Genomic DNA, 17,330 nt, shown 5'->3' with positions numbered 1-17,330 from the left:
ATATAAACAAACAAGAAAGAAAGAAAACCCAACGTAAACAATCAACACAAAGAGACAAAGCTAAGAAAAACCAATTCTCATGTTTCATCCAAAATGACCTATCAATATGTTTATATATAGGATTGTGCATACAGCTATTGGGATTGACCTGTCGTCTGAAATCGTTTCATATAGTCCTCAAGAAGCCTCCAGCTCAACTCCAGCTCCAGCTCCAACGCCAACTAGACCACCTCAAGTTTCCAACTTTGTTAGCTGTTTGCACAATTCTGAAAAAAAAAAAACTTTTTAAAATTGGAAATTATAAATTATAAATTATAGATTCATTTGGCATTGACATACACACACATACATATATATATATATATATACACTCAATTAAACGAAACAACTTGAAAAGTTAAATCAAATACAAATTGCTTTTTATGCATATAGCCAACTAAATATTTATATATATACAGCAATTATATATACATATATATTATATATATATAGAAATTCCGTTGCATAAAAACAAACAAAATGAAATCTATTAAAGCTCTATACAAACAAAAAGTGTACATTAGTTAAGCTAAGCGAGAAAACTTTATTAAACAAAACAAACATTTATTTATATGTGTGCATATATAGGCATATGTATTCATACCCACACACACACATACATATTTATATACTTCTAAAATATACAAATTGTTTTGTTTTTGTTCATTTTGCATTCTATGTATATTCCAACTGTGCTATATATACACACACATACATACACTTACTCTCACACACACACACTCACGCACATAGAAACAAGACTGTCTTTAGGTATATATGTAGTACTATTTCATGTATCTAAAACAAAAGCTACATATATATATATATATATATATACATATACATATGTATATGCATGTTCGTATGTAACGCTTATAGAAATTTGTTGTAAACGAAAAAACTTTTAGCCAAGTTGCATGCACACCCCAACCCATACACACCCACACCTACACACATATACGTACATATACTATTATATACTATATACCATATACTATATGCGCTATATACTTTAGCTATGTACACATGAAAATGAAACGCGAACCTAAAAACCTAATCAAAATTTAATGCTACCAACCTATGTACACACACACATATATATATACATATATACATATATCTGATTTAGTCATTGCTTTGTATGTGCCTATTATAATAACATTTTTGATGTATATTTCAAAAGAAAAAAAAAAAAACAACAAAAATTGAGAAAGAAAAAACAAACATCAGTTACCAGTTTTTAATAACTCTCACACACAAAAACAATTTTTTTTATTATGTATGTATTGTAAATGTAATTGTAAACCTACAAAACTTTAAAGATATTACAATTTAAAAACTAAACTAAACTAAAAAAATAAAACAAAAAACAAAAAATTACATACAACTAAGCTAAACTAAATTTTTATTTTTTTTTTCTGTTTATTGTTTAATGTATTTTTTTTTTTTTATATATATATGTTTAACCTAACTGATTAGTTATATATATATATATTGTCATGTAATTGTACTTTCGTTTTTCCCAAAGTAGAGCAATTTTTAATTGTAAATGTATTTGTAACTAAATGTTATACATTTATATGTAAGAAAAACATAAAAAAAGAAATAGCTACAAAATAAATGTATTTTTCCTTTAATCAAGTGTTTTTATAATCTTTACATTAACTTAGGATCCTAACCATTTTTGTTATATGGTTAGTGCCTTAATATAAAAGCCGTTAAGTTAACATGGCAGTTAATTGAATTTGCTGTGGAGCTCACAGTGTTCTGCTAATTAACAGTAAAGTTGGTATTCAACAGGTGCACTCACTGGATCACTGCCTGCATTTAGTATTTTGCCGTTTTTGATCGTTCGTGGACATCGGTCACACTGCGCAGCAGTACACCAACAAAAAGTTAATACTCGTCAACGGTTTCGAACGGTACTACTCGCGTAGTCCTCTCTGCTAACGAATTTTGCAAAAATTGAGAAAGAACATTCACGTTTTTTTTTTGGTTGTTGTTGCAGTTACTTTAATGAATTAAGCCAATGTAAATAAATATGAAATGTTTACACTAATATTGTATGCGCGTGCGTGTGTGTGATTTATTTATTTAATAATTTTTAAATAAAATATAAAATTGCTTAAAAATGATAAATATGCAAAAAGAGGAGTAAAGTGTGTGAAATTTAAGCAATAATTTATTGCGCCAAAATGGCAAGAAAAAGAGCGCGCCGTAAAAACAACAACAACAACAACAAATAGCCCGCAACACTATTGCCCGCCGCTTGCAACGGTTAAATCTGAATCGATTTCAATCGTTGCCCAATGATCGTTCAATTAATATGCCTTCAATTTAGTTGATTGCCTTTAACGAACGCTCCGGGACGATGATAACATTTACGATGATGTTTATGTTTATGATTATGTTGATGAGGCATGTTGCATGTTGCAGGTTGCATGTTGCAAGCTTCCTGGCGACAAATGGCGATGCCGGCTAACAAGCGAATTGTCAATAAATTACGTAATGTCTCGATTCGAACCCTTTTTGCGTGTTGTTGTTGCTGCTAGTGACCCTGAACTGTTACTGCTGCATGTGTGCGTGTGTGAGTGAGTGAGTGAGAAGGAGCACTAAAGCTTTGAAGCTCAGCTTCAATAATCAGCTGAGCTTGTGAACTACGTGATCCTCAAAGCATAAGTACTTGCATATTTTGTACACTGAACAAAATTAGTGCTAGGCCAAGTTGTATTATAAGTCTGGAATAAAAAGTTTTTTAAATACTGTTTAATGGAAATGAAAAAGCCTATTATATGTCTAATTTATTTATTTGGCTAAAATATAACTTTTTTTTTGGCGTTCAGTGTATTCATTTTAAATTGTGTATTTTTGTATGGAGCCGGATGCAGTGTATCATAGCCGTTTGTTGGTTGCCTGTACTTGTTGTACATATACATATACGTATGTATGTATGTATTTATGTACATGTATTTATTTATTTATTTATTTTTTTTTTGTATATGCATTTACTTGCCTTGCTCGCTGTGTTTGCGTTTTGGCGCGCTTGAAAAGCGTGAAAGTCATTGTCCACACAGACACCCCTTGATTGACCCGCCGCCCCGTAAGCCCGCCTCCGCCTCACACTCGAGCAGCACTTCAGTGGCTAACAACCGGTGCCGCTGTTGCTGCGCTGCGCTGACACCTTGGCTTGTTGGTAGGCCAACCAGCCAACCAGCCAGATAGCCAGCCAGCCAGCCAGCCATCCAGCCATCCAGCCATCCAGTCAGCCGGCCGGCCGGGCCACTTGTCTGCCAGCAAGCACAGCAAACAAATGGATTGGTGTGCAAAACTCCTCGATCAAGATGCTATACAGCACTCACACACACACACACAAAGTTGCTGCACACAAGCGCAAAAAAAAAAAAACAGAAATCAGAGTTCTGTTTCTGTGAAGTAGCTTCTGCTGCTGTTGCTGTGGCTGCGCGTCTGCACGTCTGCGCGTCTGTCCGATTGAACAACGTGTCCCACTACCAGTCCCCCCCGAGTCCCGACCCCCGCCCGCCTCCTCCTCCTCTCTAGCTGCATCTCTTTCTCGCTGTGGCACAGCACCCTCTGCAGCCGAACACGTCCCGCTGCGTCTGTCGCTGTGTTTTGGCCAGCCTGCTTGTCTCGCCGCGCGCTGCACTGGACGCTGGCAGCGATGCTGACGTCGACGGCGACGGCGACGTAGACGTTGACAGCGGTACTTGAGCCCACTTGAAGACAGTCTTTGCTGTTGCTAGCCGTGTGCATGTGCATGTATGTGTGTGTATGTGTGTGTGTTAACCTCTATCTTCTTCGCACTGGCTGATCATTGGGCACATGGCCAAGATCATTCAAAATGTACATTAAGACTATATATGTATGTATATAAGTATAAGTATATAAGTATAAGTATACGGGAATCGTCTGGAACATTATGGATCTTCACTTAACGGTTGAAGCCGAGTCTGCTGCTTAAAGCTCATGAGCAAGGCTTTCCCCTTTCGTAAACTTTGAACTTGAGCTTGAAGTTGAACTTGGAGTTGAACTTGAGGTTGAAGTTCAACACATTTGATCTTTGTCCTTCTTTCTTCTCAGCTTATTATAAGCCTACTAAGTGGGCAATTCTTTGGCATCATTGCAGCTATTACTCTTAAATTATACTGATAAATATGATTTACTTTGTTTTTACCGATACACTGCTATATTTTAAGCTGTTATCCTTTTATACTATTGTGCTATTATACTTATGATTATATACGTATTCTAATATACAGTTATACTGCTAAGCTACTGAGCTATACTGTTATACTAGTACTGAGCTATTACTGTTATACTATTATATAGTTCTTCTGATAGATTACCATTATGTTGTTGCTAACGGATAAACAGTTCTGTTCTTCTGTTATACAGTACGACTGTTATACTGGAATACAATTTTATAGTTATACGTTTATATTTGTATCCTTTTATAATATACAGATTGAATGTTATACATGTGTATTATTATACGGATATACAGCTTTTTATTATTACGGTATACTGCTATGCTAGTTTCCCGTTAAACAGTTATATTGTAATAATGTTATACCATTTTTTTACATATTTGTATATAGTTTTATTGCTATTGTCATACTAATCTGCAGTTATACTGTTATACAGTTCAGCTTCTATACAGCTATTATACTGATATACAGATCTGCTGCTATATAGCCATAGTTTTCTGCTGTTATACTGTTCAACTGTTATACTGCTCTACAAAAATATATGTATTGTTATATTAAATACTGAGCTAAATCATTCGCCCAACTGGAGTTAGGTAGATCATCATATGGTCGTATATACCCGATCTGTGGATTTTCTGGCTGGCTGCCTGTTTCGCTGCCTATTGGCGAGTATTTGCTGAAGGTGTTTTTTCTCTCCTCTTCTGCATCTGCTTCTGCATCTGCTTCTTCTTCTTCAAGTGTTGTTGCTGTGTTTCATTAAGCAAACACGACTGCAAGTGTTGGTCACTTGTGTTGCGGCTGCTTCTTCTTTCGTGTTGTTGTTAGCATCGTTTTAATCGGTAGCCAAGTGAATTGAGCCTTGCCACGCCTCGCCTCGCCTCCTCTCGCCACGCTTGGCCTCGAGCTGTGCCAGCCTTTTGGCCATTGTTCTCGCTTGCTTCATATTCAGTTAGCGTCTGTCGACTCCTTTTGGCAACAATTTCTGCTGCCTCTTCTTACACAACGTCAAGTGTGTATGTATGTGTGTGTGTGTGTGTGTGATTTCTTGTTTTTGTTGTCATTTATATTGTGTATAGATTGTTTATGATCGCCTCTGTTTGTGCCCCTCTTAACAAACTGCTCGAGTTCGAGTGCCCGGTTAGTCGCCCTTTTTTCCCTAAAGAGACATATATATATCAGTATGTGTGTGCGTGCGTGTGAGTGTTTGTTTGTGTGTGCGTGCGATTTCCACAGCTCTTCCGTTTGCCGCTGACCAGGTCCAAAAACCCAAGCTGAACTTGTCTTGACATCCAGTCCGGCCGTCTCGCCGTCCCTCAGCCTCTCAGCCTCTCAGCCTCTCCGTCTCTTCGTCTCTTTGGTCTAGTCTGCTTCTTGTTCTCACTGACTGACTGACTTTTTTTTTTATTTTCACATTTCATTGTCGCCTCTCAGTTGCTGTTGTTGTTGCTTCTTTATTTTCTTGGTAATAAGGTGTGAGAAAGGCAATAATCGTAAAGAGCAAACAAATTGTTGCTGCTGCTGCTGTCTTCGGTTTCACGCTAAAATGTTAATCGCTCCTTTTCTGCTGCCTGTTGTCTCTGCTGTCAAAGCAATTATGTATAGATCGGACAGCCATACATATACCCAAATATATGGGCATTTATTTGAAGTAAATTTATGTCTTCATATCATCGGGCTGCCTGCTTGGAGCGTGTTCCCTGAGCCATTCGCTGGCATTCAGCGTTTTTAGGATATGATTATGATTGTAATTATGATTGTGGGAATGAGTGGTTGGGATTGTGACACAATTGAATGAGTAACGGCTCAATTGAATTTACTTTAAGCCTTGCCAATTGGCTTTTGCTTTGGTTTTTGTCATTCATCTTGAAAATCAGAATTTCTGATAAGGCAATATATGAAGAGTATCTAAATGTTATCTTAGGTATATTAATATTTATCAGATCTACATATATGTATGTATTAGATCTTATGTATTAGAGTTCATCTTATATCACAACTTTGGTATATTAGATATGTATATCCATATCGCATCTACCTATATGGAATCTATCTTTACTAGATCTTATGTGTTTCAGATCAATTTATATTCGATCTACCTATCTATCAGGTCAATATCCAAATGAGACCTACCTATATCACATTTTATATGTATTTGATCCCATATATCTGATATTAGGTACATCTAATCTGTATATGTTCAGGCCTGCCTATATCAGATCTATTATTATCTTAGTCATATTCTATCTTGATATATATCTGATTTACCCATATCTATATCAAATCTGTCAGATATGAGGTGTATACAATTAGATGCTAGGTATCGATGTTTAGAGAGAAACTGTGACTTAGCATACTTTGTGGATGAGTCTCACTAAAATCTGAGCAATAAAAATAAATAGTAAATAGTATTACCGATAATGATGTATGTATATTAATGAGACTAGCTAAGTTCTATTGCTGTCTTAAGCAATTTCTAACCAAGTTAAATATATTTGATATAGCATAGTAATTTTCTGTTACTATTTTAATAGATATCAGCTTCGTTTTTTTTTGCATTTTTCAACACTGTCTATGTAGATCACACCTTGAACAGCTGGCTTTATGTTTTGGAACTTCAATTTGTTTACATTCTAAATTTAGCTGTGATCAGATTGGCTACGTCCAGTGTATCGCAGCTCTAAACGACAATACGATCGCCGGCATGTGACTTGGCCATGCTTTGGGTCTGTGGGGTCACGTTTTATGTTTGTGCACTTGTAGCTAACGGCTAATCAGCAATCGCATCATATGTGTGTAGCGCTTATCATTGGGACATTAAATTCCTACAGATAGAATTCTATTGAAAAAGTCGAGGCAAATGATGCCAGCTATTTTTATAACTAAATCATGTCTCGCATATTGCGTTGTTTTTCTTGTTCTTTTTCTTTTTTTTAGTCATGGTTGTCTTTCAAATTCCAATTTGTATTTATTATAATTTTTTAAGAGTCGCAGCACTTCCGCCACAAGCAATCAAAATCCATCTACAGCTTCCCAGGAAAATCGTGGGTGCAAAACGCATTCCGGACTAATTAAGTCAGTCGGGCAAGAGATCACAGTCGAGGCAGCCGGGACGAGTTTAATTGAAGCATAAATGAAGCTACGTTTTTTTTTTTATTACTGTGTTGCAAAACGTTTTGCAACACAAAACCTAACCTCAAAGCCCCATAATCAATTAAAATTGATCAGGTTTCTATACCAAGTGCCTGACTGATGGGATTACTTAACTTGGCTTTGCCCTTTCACATAAACTGCACAAGCTCAATGCATTGGCATTTGAATGCTCGTGCATTTATGGTATAACCAGATGTCATTATCTTCAAGTAATTCCTCATAATCGCCATGTTTGATCTTATTAAGACACCTTAACATGTTTTCTTGGCCCTCCGTTTCGTTCACACAGACAACACACATATCTATATACATACATATATATATATATATATATATTAATGTGTATCTTTGGCCAGGCAAGTGTTCCTGTCTGGCTCTCCGACTCTCTGTCTGCCTCTGTCTGCATTTTTATTTCTTTTTTTTTTTGTTTCTCTTAATTTTTTTAATTTCTGCGTTGTCTGTCGCCTGGGTTCAGCCCCTCGTTAGCCCCTGGACCAACTTTTTACACAGCACCAACACCAAGTGCTAACAACTTTGTACCTGCTCTCTGCCTTCGATTCTTTGACTCTTCGACTCGTGGACCCACAGCCTCTGAGACTCACAGCCTCTCAGCCTCTTAGCCTCTTGGTAGCTCGTATCAGCAGCTCATTGGTCTCAGCTGCAGTTTTCATTAACGCTCGAGCGTTTGTGTTTAATACCCCTTTTTTTTTGCTTTGGTTGGGTATGCTGAAGACTGAGTCTTAGCTCTTAGATTGTTTTTACATGTTTTACAATTACATGTCTATTTTTTTGGTTTTTCTATTTTTGAGTAGAGTTTCATTCTGCTCTTTATGAACCGTACTTTTTTTCTAATCCTTGGCTATATCTGACTAAGCTTTCTTAGAAATATATTTACATATCCAACCGTTTTAGTTTTATATTAATTCTCAATAAATACATATTGAAATATATTTACATTTATAGATAAAAAATATGGGAATAATAATATTTAAAGATATTTTATTTTATATTATATATCATATATTTTATTTATAGTCGTTATCACACAAATATTCCCATTGGATTTGTGTCTTATAAGAAAAGTTCTTTGCTATAACGGTAAAAATAGTTATCGAGGGCCAAAGTCAATAATTGAAGTCAACTGTTGAGAGCTTAGACAAAGAGCATACTTTATATCTGATATATATGTATGTATGTATATAGAGAGATATATGTATATATGTACATATGAATGTGTCCAACTAGATTCAGTTATTGGATTCTTTGTGATTCCAATTGGAATGATCAATGAGACGCAGTTGGCCTATGTATGTATGTGAAGTGATATCAAACTGATTGAGGCGCATGCTAACTATAATGATATATCAATAAGTGTGCAAAATACAAACACACACACACACACTCACATGGATATCAGGTTTTAAAGCGCGACTATTTGATGAATACTTAACACAATATTTGCGAATGCGGCACTTCGTTGCCTGCACTGGGGCGGGGGTAAATGGAAAGTAAACAAATGGAAATGGAAATGCAAATAATCAAATATCATTGATTGCATGCTAATGAAATTGATTTGCATGAGAATAGTCTGCAGCATTGCCTTTGGATTTTCCTATTAATATTTTCACAAATTGTTTATTTTCCTTTCTTTTTCTCGTCGTTGCATTATTAGAAATATGCCAGAGCAGGAATTCAGTTGGTTGGTCAAGTGCGTCTATCTGGTGCTAATTGTGCAGACACTGCTGTGCATTGGCCAGCTGGAGTGTCGGCAGCATCACAATCGCAACAACAACAACAACAGGCGAGGTGATTCAGCTAGCTCGGAGGAGAATCACAGCAATGGAGATGTCGATGGCTTTGATAACTTGGCGGACAGTGACAGCAGCATCGGCGCTGGTCATGGCCATCGGCGTGGTCCGCGGAAGAAACATCAGGGCAATCATAATCGCCACAATCGTCTGGAGGAGCATGGCATATCGCTGTGGATCAACGAACAGCAGCTCAAGATGTTAAGCGGTGAGTTCGATCAATTTGCAGCACTGTGAACAGTTCGGTTCGGTTCCTAAGGTCGGTTAAAACTGGTTCGACAGGCAATTAGCATATGTTTGAAAATGAATCTAACTAGTTCTGGAACAGTTGCACTTTGAGCCTGTTCACTGAGCTTGCATTTTATGTTGGTTAACAGCAGCATAACTTAACCGATTCGAAACTTGACCGGTTATGGGTTAGAGCGCGAACCGCTTTCGTTTTGAATTGTGTGTAAATCTGAACCGTTGCACCGCTCAACTGACAATCCTTGCAGCTCTCTACTTTCCACAGGGCTACTCAGATCGCATCTATGCCATACACAATGGTCGGGTGACGAACGAAATGCGCGACACGACAGTCTATAGCTATCTGGTGATACCATCGGAGGTGAACTATGTGAACTTCACCTGGAAATCGGGCAGACGCAAGTATTTCTACGATTTCGATCGACTACAAACGATGGACGCCAGCATACTGAAGGCACCGACGCTGTCGATCAGCAAACGGGGTCGCATACCGCAGGAGCAGAAAAGTAAGTGCAATCAGAGTCAATCCATTATGGCAGCTGGCGCACCAATGTGGCCCATTTGATATCTATCTAAGCTAGATTTTAGCATATTCCTGCCCTGTACCGGAAACAGCTCGGGCACGGCATCATTCAATGTGGGCCTGAAGATACAGACTCGCAAGAATGCCTCCCTATCGGGCACACCCATACGTCTTAACTTTAAAAAGGAATGCGCACATAGAGGTGTGTATGATATAGACGCTTCCAACCCTACTTCACTAACAACTTTGCAAGGTAGTGTATATGAAAAGTCAATTTAATGCTTTATATCAACTTTACAAACTACACGTGGAAAGCGCTTAAGAACGAAAACTGTGTGAAAACATTTCTCTTCTTCTATTAATTGAATTGAAATTGAATATACATACACTTTTATGTAGTATATACATACATACATATATAGAGCTAAAGTCTTAAGCGATTTCTACTGTAATCACATTTGATCACTCTGTCGCTAATGCCTTTCGGATTGATGTACATATGTAAAGCCATTGCTTACGCCCACAACTGTTGAGCACAGCTTCCACTCTACCTTAGATTCCTTATGTCTGCTTCTGCCCTGCCTCCCCCACTCCATATCGAATGTGAGGAATGATTTGGTGTGCGTGGGACTTCTGCTTGGCTCTGATGCATTGTCTTTGTTTTTTCCTTCTCTCTCTCTCTCTCTTTCTCTCTGTCTGTCACACATTATGTTCTCTGCTGTGCACTTATTCGTATATTCATATTCATAATTCGAACAACTCTTGCCAAGCTTAATTGCAATCCAATCCACTTCAATGCTTATGTACACACTTATCAAACACACACACACACACACACACACACACACACACACGAGCCGAATCAAAAGCAATCTGAACTAAACTAAAAACAACTTAAGTTCCCGATCCAGAATGCAGTTTGAAGTGCGGCAAGAACGGATATTGCAACGAGCATCACATCTGCAAGTGCAACGTCGGCTATATGGGCCAATATTGTGAGACGGCCTTCTGCTTTCCGCAGTGCATGCACGGCGGTAATTGCACGGCTCCGTCGGTGTGCACCTGTCCGGAGGGCTATCAGGGCACACAGTGCGAGGGCGGTAAGTACTTTAACAGAATGTATCTTTAATGCTTAAGCTTCTATAACTAAACAAACACACGCACGCAACATTTCGATGTTAGAGCTTAGATCTTTTTCGATATGGCTATGGCCGTCTTGCATCCAAATTTAATGACCTCGGTAATGGCCTTGTAGAAGGGCGCCTGTTCGGCACCACAATCGATGCCCGTGTCGTGATGCTCCTGTTCCTCGTCACGGAACTTTGTGATTGTCGCCAGCAGCTCCTAAACGAAGAATATTTATCAGTATGGAACTGTTATTAGATTCCCTTTGTCTTGCGCTTCACTTACCTTATCCGGATTGGGTGATTCCATGATCTGACGCAGCTGATCATTGTAGTGCTCCACAATGACGGTCTCGACGGCCACAGTGCACGCCATGGCCGCCTTTTCGCCCAGCAGCGCTGTGCCGGCGCCCAGCGCAAATGCGGCCACATTCCAAATGGGTGCCATTATGGTGGGACGCACACGATGCTGCTGGATCAGCTGCTCGAACTGTTTGCGATGGCCCTTCTCCTGCTCCCACATATGCTCAATGGTCTTGCCCATGGGCCCGTTGCCCAATATGGCCATCTGACCGGCATAGATGCGATCGGCGCCCAGTTCGCCCGCATGATCCACACGGATTATCTCATCCGTCAAGGCGTTGGCGCGTGGCCGCAATGGTGGTGGCGTCTGTTGCTGCTGTTGCGTGCTGTTCGCCTGGCCACGTCTTGCCGGTGGCATAGCCATGCGAATCAATTGTAGACCCGTCCTGCGATACATCTTCTGAAGCCTGCAAGCAACAACAATCGATTAATAACTATCCCATTGCAGGTATTTGCAAGGAGAAGTGCTTGAATGGCGGCAAATGCATACAAAAGGACAAATGCCAATGCTCCAAGGGATACTACGGCCTGCACTGTGAATACTGTAAGTGCAATTAACTAAGGTCAGCTAGATATAGGTTAAATATATCCCAAATCCCTTTAGCCAAGTGCGTAATACCCTGTAAAAACGGGGGTCGCTGCATTGGCAACAATCTATGCCGCTGTCCGAATGGCTTGCGCGGCGATCACTGCGAAATTGGCCGGAAACAGCGCTCCACCTGCAAGTGCAGCAAGGGCAGCTGCCGGGGCAACAAGGACTGCAAGTGCCACACTGGATATCACTGTCGACGACGTAAGTGGCCGCCACGAGAGACGCATGCCTGTACGTCCAACTTCATTCCATTTACATTTTTCAGGCTTTCCGAATCGTGCGCATTGAGCGTGGAGCTGGGCCCCAAACGGCATAAAAATGTGACATGTAACATAACCACATAGCAATAGAAAGCAACAATTGGGCTCTACAGCATCAATATCAACAGCGACAACAACAACAATTATACTATTTAAAATGTAATGGACAAAATAAAATAATACTAATTGTGATACAAATTTTTTTGTAATTTAAAACTTTTAAATAAAAAAGAATAAGCAAAAATCTAATTAATTATAGGCGTATATTGTTGTTATGGCGTATTTAATTATGTATATTATCTTAGGCCTCTCCATTTGGCTGAGCACGTACACCGAAAGCAAACAACACACAATTTATTGTTAACTGTTCGCTGTGAAGTGGCAATGGTTGTTTGTGTGTGTGTGTGTGTGTGTGTGTATTGTGGCCATAAATACAAGCCGTTCAATGACAATATGCACATGTGTTTTTATGCCGCAACGACTTACTTGTACCAGGTAAAAGTGTTCAATCTAAATTTTATGCAACAGTCACCAGAATGTGTGTGTGTTTGCTATATATTGTTATTATAGCCGGCTGATTGACAGTCAGTGCTGTAAAACGTATGTTGAAGTAGCAATAAAATTGCCTTTATTTGAAAAATTCATCGATAAGTTGATCGAAATAAACGTCACCGCCAGGCATGGGCGTAGTTAGGGCTTGGCAGAGGATCGTCAATATTTTTATTAACTTTTATTATGTTTCGGAAAGCTAATGAAAATTAAATATTTCTACAAAAATAGTTCCCTTGTTTGTTATAAATTGTGAGCAAATGAGACAAAATGGAACCCCTTTGGTCATAGCTATGCATACGCCTATGTTTGCCTTATTAATCAAGCAAAAGTCAGCTGACGTTTTGTTTTAGCAGCAATAACAACGATGCCTCCCAGAAACAATCACGATCCGCTGTCCCCTGGCGATTCGGACAATACCAATGTTCCAGAGGCTGATCTCCAGGGTAATATGCTAATACATAGATAAAATATATACATATATTTAGGCACTTAACATGTGGTATTGCGTCTTGCAGAGATGGAGGATGTCAATCAGAGCCTTGATGCTCTAAGTTGTGCCTTGGACGCTGTGGAGCAACGTACTGAAGACATTTTGTCGCAGCTACGCGAGCTCCTCGACTCGAATCGCGAAATACGTCGTCAACTGGCGCAGGAAAATGACAGCGCTTCTGGTGAGCAGAGCGAGGATGATGACATGGACAGTCAGCCGGGTGACGAAAATCCACCCAGCTCACATATCAATTAAGCCCACAATTTTGTTTCTTTGCTAGTTATAGCAATTTGTTTCCACAAAACATTTATTGGTTATAAACAAAAAATATATGATAACATAACATAATTGTAAATCAAATCCTTATAAATTTATTTTTTTCGAGGTTTTTTGTCTTTCTTTGGCGGTTTGCCACTTTGTACAGGTGTCACAATTTGATCTTTAATATTAACGTCCTTTAGGCGCTTAGCGTCCAGCTTGAGTCGCGCATTCTCAGCGCGCAGCTCCGCGAGTTCCACTTGTAGAGCACTGGCAGCAGCTTCTGGCATTTCCGCATAAACAGCAGATGACTCCTCTTCTGGCTCGCTCATCGCAACGTCCTCGTAGTCATCTGAAAGGCTGACAAAGTTTCCGGCACTGCCATCGTAGCTGTTGTCAAAGTTTGGCTCGAGGAATTTGGGTGCCTTTGGATACTCCTCTGTGATGAGCAGCTCGATGCAATCATCGTCATCATCGGGACTAATCATACGCTTCAGATTGTCGGCAAATGATTTTTGTTCCTTGGGACCTGGATGAAATCGGGATGTGCTTATGAGGCGCAAATACAAATTCGTAATGGCGCCTGGCTGTGAAATGCTCTTCACCAGCTGCCGACTGACGACATCCCAGATGCACACCTGTTTGTCCTCGCCACCAGAGATCAGCTGTTGCGCATTCACAGACAGAGCCAAACAGGTGATGGCTGTGCCGGCGGTGTGGCCAACAAATGCCTGGCTCTCCTCCTCCTCTAGATGGTATTCCTGTAGGTGACAGTCAAGAAAATAGTAGAAAACTCAAATGAAACAGCTTTCAATGTTATTGGTATTTACCTTCATGCGCGGCACTTTATCCATGTGGAAAACAAGCACCTGACCCTCACTGGTGCCCACATAGACGCTCGTCTCTAGTTTGTCAACGATCACGCTGTGCAGGGAGACGGGAAAGACGATGCTCAAGAGCATTGTGCCGTCACTCAGATCATAAATCTTGCAGCAACGGTCCATGGAGACGGTGTACATGAAGGCGCGAATGCCACCAAGCCCAATGTGCACATCAGTCACCGCTAGCCCATGGTCATTGAAATTGTAAAGTGGAGCGTTCTCCTCGCTGTCGCCGCCTCCGAAGGGAGCAACCGCACGTGTTAAACTCCACACAAGCACGGCACCATCCTTGCCGCCGGTGACAAAATGCTCGCCGTTGTCCGTAAAGCGAATGCAATTGATGGGCTGATAATGCTTGGATAGCGTGTTGAGAAGTCGCCCAGAATTCAGATGCCACACGTAGATGGTCTCCTGTATGGCAGCGACCAGATAGGCACTGTCTGGCGTCAAGGCCAAGGCATTTACCTTGCCGGGCACCACGTAACGTATGCTGGTCATCTGTTCCTGCCCATTGATCGGCCACACATGCAACAAAGGCTTCGTACTGTTGGCTGCTATCACAAAGTGATCCTCGAGCATTTGGAGGCTGTGCGGCTGCATCGTGCCGCCGCCTTTGTAACGCATCAGATCCGTTCCCGTGCGCAGGTCTTGTACGCAGCAGGATGCTCGCTCATTATTAAGTGTGCTTATAAATAAAGCTTCGCCAATGTCTCCCATTATTAAAGACGAAGAGTCCACGTGCCTACAGGTGAACGATGTAAACAAAACGCTCAAATCCAATCCAAATTGCGCTTAAAAATACCGAAAACTTGTGGCTGCCTTGAAAATACCAAACATCGATAGGTCAGCGAACAGTCGATATTTACTGAAGAAAAATAGAAAGAATACCATCACAAACGACGTTAACGTGCGTGTTATTAAAAAACTAAAGAATAGAAGCTTTTCAAATGGTTCCCCAGCTGATGTCAACATTAATTGCAGCAATATGAGTGGCTACTTTTTGGATTTGGTGGCCATAAGCAGTGCACTCAAAGTGCTACTCTTTCCCGCCTAGTGAGTATAACTTTAAAGTGGCGTTTGCCGGCCGGCAAGAATTGGTGATTTCAGTTCAATTTCAATTTCCTTTGCAGCTATTCGACGGATTTTGAAGTGCATCGCAATTGGTTGGCCATAACACACAGTTTACCAATCAACCGATGGTATTTGGATGCAACAAGTGAATGGACACTGGACTATCCGCCCTTTTTCGCCTACTTCGAGTGGCTGCTCTCACAAGTGGCCAAATATGTTGATCCCAAAATGCTTATTGTACAGAACCTAAACTATGCCTCCGAGGCGACGGTGTATTTCCAGCGCAGCTCTATAATTGTAATGGATCTGATCTATATGCTAGGCGTTCACAGTATCCTCGCCGCCCTTGGTGTCGTACAATCCACACAGAAGCACATTGCTGGCTCCATGCTCCTCCTCCTGAATGTAGGTCTCATTTTTGTAGATCACATTCACTTTCAATACAATGGATTCCTATTTGGCATACTGTTCCTAAGCATAAGTGCCATGATTAAGAAACGCTACTTGTGGAGCGCATTTGCATTCGCCGTCCTGTTGAACTTCAAGCACATATTCCTTTACGTGGCGCCCGCCTTTGCTGTCTATCTGCTGAAGTTCTATTGCCTGGGCGAAGGAAAGTTTGTACAGAATACGATTAAGCTGCTCGCTGCGGGACTTACACCATTCGTACTATCCTTTGGCCCCTTCTGGCAGCAGTTGCCGCAGCTGATGTCGCGCCTGTTCCCCTTCAAGCGCGGCCTCACACACGCCTACTGGGCGCCCAACATTTGGGCACTCTATAATGCCGCCGATAAGGTGGCTGTCAGCGTCTTGGGGAGAAGTCGCGATCCCGATGTGCCCTCCACGACCTCTGGGCTGGTGCAGGAGGTGCAGCACATAGTGCTGCCCACAATCACGCCGTCCATTACGTTCGCACTCACTGTACTCTCTATGCTGCCCATACTGCTGAAGCTCTTCCTCACGCCCACCAGAGAGTAAGCAATCCAACTGTTTCACTGTTGCATCATCTAACCACGACTCACAATTGCCAGGCAAGCCAAACTGGTGTTCATGCGCGCCATTGTCCTCTGCGCCTGCTCCTCCTTCATGTTCGGCTGGCACGTCCACGAGAAGGCCATACTCATGTGCCTGTTGCCCATGTGGTGAGTAGTGGAAGTCTCTGAGTTTGGCTAGACTGTCAATTAATTCGTTGTCCAATCCACAGCCTGCTTGCCGTGATTGATCATCGAGATGCCAAGTTTGCGTACATCTTGGCCATCACGGGCTACTTTTCGCTGTTCCCGCTGCTCTTCGATGTGGATTTGCTGGTGCCGCGCTACTCGCTCTACATGGCCTACGTGGCCATGATGTATGGCCAGCTGGAGCGTGTGTATAAGACCAAGCCGAGCATCCATATACTTGAGTGGATCTACTTCTACGGCTTCATAGCCATTCCAATCTACGAGCATATAATCAGTCGGCTATTGGGTCTGCACTTGTCGCTTCCGTTCATGCCGCTGCTGCTCACCTCCGTCTACTGTGCGCTGGGCGTGACCTATTTCTATGTGCGCTACTATCTCTACGCCATGGACTTCCAGTGGCCGCCGAGCTTTGGCAAGCGTCGCCGCGTCACACAAATCAAGTCCTCAGTCTCAAAGCGAAAACGAAAAGTCCAATAAAAAATGTGTACAAATGTGTGTATACGAATATGCATGCCAACCCAAGAGCAATTGCGTTCCCTTGCCGGTTTTGTGTATTTCTAGGGTGT

General features: G+C 41.0%; 5 protein-coding genes across 8 annotated transcripts; 3 read left to right on the top strand and 2 right to left on the bottom strand.

The window, feature by feature from the left end:
- Nucleotides 1-1,933: 1,933 nt before the first annotated feature.
- On the top strand, nucleotides 1,934-12,529 carry LOC6584985 (protein shifted). 4 transcript variants are annotated; one of them, XM_015161038.3, is made up of 8 exons: nucleotides 1,934-2,070; nucleotides 9,088-9,431; nucleotides 9,718-9,975; nucleotides 10,051-10,245; nucleotides 10,892-11,092; nucleotides 11,928-12,023; nucleotides 12,084-12,272; nucleotides 12,337-12,529. In XM_015161038.3, exons 2-8 carry the CDS (start codon nucleotides 9,092-9,094, stop codon nucleotides 12,357-12,359), a joined length of 1,302 nt encoding a protein of 433 aa, XP_015016524.1. In that variant the 5' UTR covers nucleotides 1,934-2,070; nucleotides 9,088-9,091; the 3' UTR covers nucleotides 12,360-12,529. The 4 variants fall into 4 exon arrangements, with proteins under 4 accessions (XP_015016524.1, XP_032588486.1, XP_015016525.1 ...); XM_032732595.2 differs by lacking the exon at nucleotides 1,934-2,070 and having other exon boundaries at nucleotides 10,051-10,194; nucleotides 10,904-11,092; XM_015161039.3 differs by lacking the exon at nucleotides 1,934-2,070 and having other exon boundaries at nucleotides 10,051-10,194.
- LOC6584986 (5-demethoxyubiquinone hydroxylase, mitochondrial) lies at nucleotides 11,098-12,929 on the bottom strand. Its single transcript, XM_002010590.4, has 3 exons — nucleotides 12,818-12,929; nucleotides 11,403-11,886; nucleotides 11,098-11,336 (listed from the first exon to the last, which is right to left on the bottom strand). Exons 2-3 carry the CDS (start codon nucleotides 11,874-11,876, stop codon nucleotides 11,178-11,180), a joined length of 633 nt encoding a protein of 210 aa, XP_002010626.1. The 5' UTR covers nucleotides 11,877-11,886; nucleotides 12,818-12,929; the 3' UTR covers nucleotides 11,098-11,177.
- A 256-nt stretch (nucleotides 12,930-13,185) lies between these two features.
- LOC6584984 (UPF0184 protein CG14818) lies at nucleotides 13,186-13,733 on the top strand. The gene is made up of 2 exons (XM_002010588.4): nucleotides 13,186-13,326; nucleotides 13,399-13,733. The coding sequence occupies exons 1-2, from the start codon at nucleotides 13,248-13,250 to the stop codon at nucleotides 13,626-13,628; spliced, it is 309 nt and encodes a 102-aa protein (XP_002010624.1). The 5' UTR covers nucleotides 13,186-13,247; the 3' UTR covers nucleotides 13,629-13,733.
- On the bottom strand, nucleotides 13,722-15,303 carry LOC6584983 (WD repeat-containing protein 18). The gene is made up of 2 exons (XM_002010587.4): nucleotides 14,462-15,303; nucleotides 13,722-14,392 (listed from the first exon to the last, which is right to left on the bottom strand). Exons 1-2 carry the CDS (start codon nucleotides 15,227-15,229, stop codon nucleotides 13,745-13,747), a joined length of 1,416 nt encoding a protein of 471 aa, XP_002010623.1. The 5' UTR covers nucleotides 15,230-15,303; the 3' UTR covers nucleotides 13,722-13,744.
- A 79-nt stretch (nucleotides 15,304-15,382) lies between these two features.
- On the top strand, nucleotides 15,383-17,286 carry LOC6584982 (probable dolichyl pyrophosphate Glc1Man9GlcNAc2 alpha-1,3-glucosyltransferase). Its single transcript, XM_002010586.4, has 4 exons — nucleotides 15,383-15,565; nucleotides 15,643-16,557; nucleotides 16,615-16,725; nucleotides 16,788-17,286. Exons 1-4 carry the CDS (start codon nucleotides 15,498-15,500, stop codon nucleotides 17,239-17,241), a joined length of 1,548 nt encoding a protein of 515 aa, XP_002010622.1. The 5' UTR covers nucleotides 15,383-15,497; the 3' UTR covers nucleotides 17,242-17,286.
- Nucleotides 17,287-17,330: the final 44 nt, after the last annotated feature.

Source organism: Drosophila mojavensis, unplaced genomic scaffold (genome assembly GCF_018153725.1).
Source record: "Drosophila mojavensis isolate 15081-1352.22 unplaced genomic scaffold, ASM1815372v1 contig_136, whole genome shotgun sequence".
Classification (NCBI taxonomy): domain Eukaryota; kingdom Metazoa; phylum Arthropoda; class Insecta; order Diptera; family Drosophilidae; genus Drosophila; species Drosophila mojavensis.
This window is presented reverse-complemented; position numbering and strand designations above follow the sequence as displayed.